This window comes from Aulostomus chinensis, chromosome 10 (assembly GCF_037954235.1).
Source record: "Aulostomus chinensis isolate RoL2024-O1b breed Wild chromosome 10, RoL_Achi_v1.0, whole genome shotgun sequence".
Classification (NCBI taxonomy): Eukaryota; Metazoa; Chordata; class Actinopteri; order Syngnathiformes; family Aulostomidae; genus Aulostomus; species Aulostomus chinensis.
Window position 1 is genome coordinate 7,005,875 of NC_141329.1, and position 5,487 is coordinate 7,011,361.

The 5,487-nt window shown below is 42.5% G+C and overlaps 1 protein-coding gene across 3 annotated transcripts; it reads left to right on the top strand.

Annotated features, from left to right (window-relative positions):
* The first annotated feature begins 161 nt into the window (after positions 1-161).
* On the top strand, positions 162-4,925 carry LOC147254223 (arsenite methyltransferase). Of its 3 annotated transcripts, XM_086215817.1 has the most exons (10): positions 162-576; positions 883-1,013; positions 1,204-1,354; positions 1,430-1,566; positions 1,659-1,728; positions 1,814-1,895; positions 1,997-2,128; positions 2,392-2,534; positions 2,825-2,947; positions 3,555-4,915. In XM_086215817.1, the coding sequence occupies exons 1-10, from the start codon at positions 541-543 to the stop codon at positions 3,630-3,632; spliced, it is 1,083 nt and encodes a 360-aa protein (XP_086071943.1). In that variant the 5' UTR covers positions 162-540; the 3' UTR covers positions 3,633-4,915. The 3 variants fall into 3 exon arrangements, 2 of the variants coding, with proteins under 2 accessions (XP_086071943.1, XP_086071944.1); XR_015118132.1 differs by lacking the exon at positions 3,555-4,915 and having other exon boundaries at positions 2,433-2,534; XM_086215818.1 differs by lacking the exon at positions 1,814-1,895 and having other exon boundaries at positions 2,433-2,534; positions 3,555-4,925.
* Positions 4,926-5,487: the final 562 nt, after the last annotated feature.

Consider the following 5,487-nt stretch of genomic DNA (forward strand, 5'->3'; position numbering starts at 1 on the left):
CCAGAAGGCTCTGTATCATACCATTCAAGGAAGAGGTTCTACGCAGAAAACTGCGCAAACGTAAAATAAGCGCAGTTTGGAAAATACCCGGATGCTTCTACTTCCGTTTTTTTACTGCCCTCTACAGGATTGGAGTGTATCCGCGGCGTTTTGGTTTTTGACCAACTTGTGAAGTACTGGATTCAGACCCACAGTTTAAGCCCCCCTTTAGCCAGTCTACGACACCTGATTGGACTCATTCGTGTTCACACGTTCCGATGAAGGAAAAAATCCTGTTCCACTGTTTCAAACAGTGATTGAGGAACACGCTAGAGAGTCATTTCGCATGTTGTTCGTAGCGCAATTCCGTGTGTTTATTTGCAACCTATACTGTTTCCGCTCACGAACTTTTCTGTGTTATAAAACTCGGCTGTAGCCTCCGAGCAGGGGGCGTTCCCCTTTCATGGGCGAATATCTACCGGTCGTATATTTGCTGCTCGAGAGCCGCAGCCCGTCCCTGTAGTTCTCACGCGTTAGTTCGTCTTGCGTCTGTGAGACAGAATGGAGAATGGTGACGACGTGCGGGAAAACGTGAAGGTAACACCGCACTACTTCATTTGTTTACCTGACCGTTCGTATTTTAGTCATCCGAGGTCTCAACGCTTTACTTCTTCTTCAGTTTTGACTTCAGTCAGTTAGGATCTTACACAATAGCTGCTTTGTTGGGATATTATTTCATAAAGGCCGGTCAGTGCTAATCAGTAACTGGACGCTCGGTTCAGTTTTTAAGTCTGTCTCTCTTTAGTTTACTCAAATGACAGATTGGATTTTTTTAAACAGACACTTTATTGACAAAGAAGTTGGTCAGTATATGAGCGTGTGTGTTGTGTGTCCTGCGTGCAGAAGTACTACGGCAGTCGACTGGATTCCTCCAATGATTTGCAAACAAGCGCAGCTTCCTGCAGTTTGTCATGCAGCTCAGTGAGAAGTGTAGCTGATGCTCTGAGCCTGGTTCACCCGGAGGTCACCAAAAGGTTTGTTTGTCCTTAAACTACAGGGAGAGGATTTATGGATCAATACCAATGACTGGACTGTCTCCTAGATTATTTAGATTGCTTGATTGAAACAGGATACTCAGTACTGCCAGAAAAATCTGTAATAATCCATCAGACAGTCTGCGTGCTGCGTGTGCTTAGCAGATTTTTTTCACTGCTTCTCCCTCAGATTCTTTGGCTGCGGCCTCCCATTTCCAGCCAAGCTCGATGGCTGCAGAGTCTTGGATCTTGGCAGCGGCTCTGGCAGAGACTGCTACGCCTTCAGTAAACTTGTTGGGCCGAGTGGACATGTGACAGGGATCGACATGACAGAGGAGCTGGTAATGGCGCATCGTTCATCAACTCTGACCAGCGTGCTTTACTCCTGCATTCTGATTTAACTTGTATCTCTTTAGATCACGATGTCCCGTCAATACATCGAGTACCATCAGAAGAAGTTTGGTTATAAGGAGCCCAACGTGACTTTCGTGCAGGGCTACATGGAGAAGCTCGGTGAAGCCGGCATTCAGAGTGACTCAATGGATGTTGTTCTGTAAGTCTTTGGAAGAATGGATCCCAACGTGTCACCAGATCTGGGGTTGGAAATGAGGAAAAGTGGCTGAACTAAGTTTACAATGTGTGCAGATCCAACTGTGTTATCTGTCTGTGTCCTGATAAAAGAGCCGTGCTGCAGGAAGCCCACAGAGTCCTCAAGGTTTGAATAATTTCTCCTATCAACATTGAAGTAGAAACTATCCTGGGAAATTGTGCCAGAAGGGATTTTCTCTTGTTTGACTCAGGAGGGAGGTGAACTCTACTTCAGTGACATGTATGCCAGCAAAGTCATACCTGATCACATGAAGCAAGATGCGGTTTTGTGGGGTAAAAAATATATACATATCAATAAATCTGAACTCTAGGTTTCAGAATACATGCAATAAATTAAAATATCCCTGGCTGTGTGTTCTCTGCTTCGGGTTCAGGTGAAGGGATGGCTGGTTCTCTGTTCTGGCAGGATCTCATCTCACTGGCTCACAGTGTTGGATTCAGCACCCCCCTCCTGGTCTCAGCAAGCCAGATTGTGGTCCACAACTGTGAGCTCAAAGCAAAAGCAGGTAAAATTGTGGCTTTTATCGAGGAGTGTAACTACACTGTGAACAAGTTTGTAATGGAGTGCCTTTGGTATCGTAACTGAAGCTGCTGTAGCAGTTTTGTGTGTGTGTGACGTTTTAGTAACAAACATTGCTGGGATAATGACAGCAAATCGCAGAGGAGCATTTAATATTAGAGAATTCACATAATACACACAAAAAACATTTATTTTTTTCGATTACCTTTAAAAGCAATTCTGCAACTGAGCAAACTAATAAATATGCAGGCGACATCCGCTACGCATCAGGAACCTATCGTCTCTTTAAGTTGCCCAAAACTCCAGTCATGTCTGAGGCTGCAGTGACCTACAAGGGAACCGTGGCAGATTTCCCAGCTCAGTTGGACTTTGATTCATCCCACTGTTTCAAGGTAATATAAAACTCTAATAACTTCAACGAGAACACTCTGTGACTGTTTAAAGAAGATTCAGTCCGGTTCTTACTCGGATTTTCCACATTTTCTCACAGATAAATACTAATTTGAGTTTTTGAATTATTAATATATTGTATTAATTAATGTATATATATATGTATATTGTGTGTATATATATATATTAATTAATGTAATAACTAATTAATGTATTAATTAGTAATTTGAAAAAAAATACTAATTTGAGTCAGTAGACACTCAAACATGGTTTTAACTTTTGTGCTCTGCAGAAAGATGTTCCACTGGAGGTAAATGGTGAGATGGCTGCAATCCTTCAGAGTTCACGTTTCTCCCCGGATTTTAAAATCCAAATTATGGATAAACCAGCAACCAGTTCTCAGTCAGCATCACAGGTATTTCTGGTTTTAATGCTTCCTGTCTGCATGTTCACTGCACCCACTCAGAAAGTCATGATAAACTGCTTTTGTGTGCGGTAAAATATATTTTACCATTGGTAAAAACACAAAAATGTGTAACAAATTTACAGAAAAAATTGTTTTTCCCAGTAATTACAGTGTGAGCTTTTATAGGAATTTGTATTTGAGTCTCCAGTGGCACAATTTGACAGTGAAACTTCATCTTACTGTGATTAAAAAATATCTCATAACAGCCTTTGATTAAATAATCCAAGACCATGTTGATACATTTTGAAATATAAAAGTCAGAAGTTGGGGCATCAACATTTAACTTTCCTCCGAAGCATGTTCACTGTTATTATCCTGTAGGAACGTCATAAATTCCTTCGTTTAAGTAAACCTGCACTCTGCATGCCAATGTTGCTTCTTAAACAGGCAAATATGATTTCTCTTGATCCATTTTTGCATGTCATGGCAGGGTAAACACTGACACACCTAGAAAACTAATTTCCTGATGAAAATTGAACACCATGTCAAAGGACAATACATTCCTGATTGAGACAAAAAAAGAAGAAGCAAGTTATGTTTTTGTTTTTGTCCTCAGTGCTGCCATCTCAACCCATTTCTGCTGGCTGACAAAGTTGGATCCTCTGTGAGACAATGTTCCAAAACAGGCAAATAGAGCTACTGAAGGAACTGATGTGCACCAGAAGAAAACCTGCAGCCTATTTTTTTTCCTTGTGTGGGAGATTGTTGATTTCAAGTCTTACAGGAACTAGGAATTGAACTGTGAACAATAGCCTAGATTCAGAGTAGCAATGAACAGTAACATTGGAAATGTTTGATATGAAATGGTAGGATGAAGCAGCAGTGTGAGGACCAAGACCAGTTGCACCAGTGCAGGACCAACACATATAGACGGACAACCATTTGCTCTCACAGCCACACCTACGGTTAATTTAGAGTATTAATCAGCCTGGTCCCCACTTGATGTCTTTGGACTGTGGGAGGAAGCCGAAGTACCAGAGAGAACCCACACAGGAACAGGGAGAACATGGAGACTCCACACAGAAAGACCCCGTGTTCGAGTCTGGCCCCCAGAAGTTACTTGCTGTGAAGTGACAGCGCTGACCACTGAAATCTGCCTGCATCAACTTTCCTGGTAGTTAAACTTTGATTATGTAAGTCAGAGTGTGTCATCTCCAGGATCTGATTGGGCCAACCACTGACCAATCAGCGCTCAGAATACTTTTTGGGACTTGATTCCGAGGAACGGCAGTAACTGTAGCGGCCCCAGCCAGTCAATGGTAAAGCGTACTGTTGTTTCTCAGAAGTCTTTATTTAAGTTCAGCCGTTAACCTTCCATGAAACACCGTAAGAACTGGATAAGACAGTTAAATAAAATACAATAAAATCTTAAAAAAAACATAACCTTTATGACAAAACTATACGTAAATGCATAAATGAAAAATTAACTGACATTGACAACAACGCATGAAGAAATTAGAAAGCTCTTGTAACTCCATCAGCTTAACGGTCAAAGACTCAACATCGCTATACCTTTAAACACAGCAAATAAACCAAATTACACATCAGAGCAAATCAAAACAAAAATACTAATATTTATCACGCAATACCTTACCATACATATATATATATATATATGTATGGGCAAAACAAATAAAGGCATACAGAAGCGGTTACCATATTAAAAGAACATTTTTAAAAATTACTTACAGTAACACCCTGTATTTCTGACGTACAAGTATTGACCAAAATAATAAAGAACTTTTATTAAATGGACTGCATTGTGTTTATGGTATACTGAGGGGAAAATAACAATATTCTTTGGATTAATAGTATGAAGGTAGTCTTTATAAATAAGAAGATGAGAGATGACGATTGTCTCGATGCTAACAACTGCTGAGGAACAAATGCTCATTTAAAACGGATGCGTGGTTCTTAAAAGAACCGTTGGTTTCACCGGGTCCGGTCATCGAAGGACTGGTCCAGGAAGTGGCAAGTCATCGGCCGCTGGTAGATGGACGGCATGGTGCAGGCGTGGCCGCTGAAGAAGGAGACGCCGGCACGATGGTTGTCCTCCCTCCGACGTCGTCAGATGAATTCATACCCGTCCATCAAGGCTGATTCCCTGTAGTCTGGATTGCGATTCCTACCAGTCAACATGCTCGGAGCATGTCCCGGTGGCGGCGGCAATGGGGTGCTCTTTAGATTCGCCGCCGTCACACGGATGACCGGAGGAACTTGGTTGAAATCTTTGGCTGAGGAGGTCACGACCTTGCGAGGTAACTGGCGGCTTGGGATGCTCTTTAGATTAGCCGCCGTTACCATGACAAAGGTCTTGGTCGTGCTTTCGCAGGTCAGGTGGTCACCAGGAGCTGCGAGTTGATGACGTGGGGGAGGAGTTCCCTCTGTCATACCGGGACGAGGTGCAGATGCACCTGGCGGCATGGGGGTGCTCTTTAGAATAGCCGCCTTTCTGTCTCGGTAGAGTTCTTCACAGGGCTGGTTGCTGG

Excerpts from the sequence above, each read along its gene's own strand:
- LOC147254223 (XM_086215817.1), top strand. The coding sequence starts at position 541 with ATGGAGAATGGTGACGACGTGCGGGAAAACGTGAAG. Across the intron at positions 1,729-1,813 it reads AAGCCCACAGAGTCCTCAAG|GAGGGAGGTGAACTCTACTT; the intron begins GTTTGAATAATT and ends TGTTTGACTCAG. Across the intron at positions 1,896-1,996 it reads GCAAGATGCGGTTTTGTGGG|GTGAAGGGATGGCTGGTTCT; the intron begins GTAAAAAATATA and ends CTTCGGGTTCAG.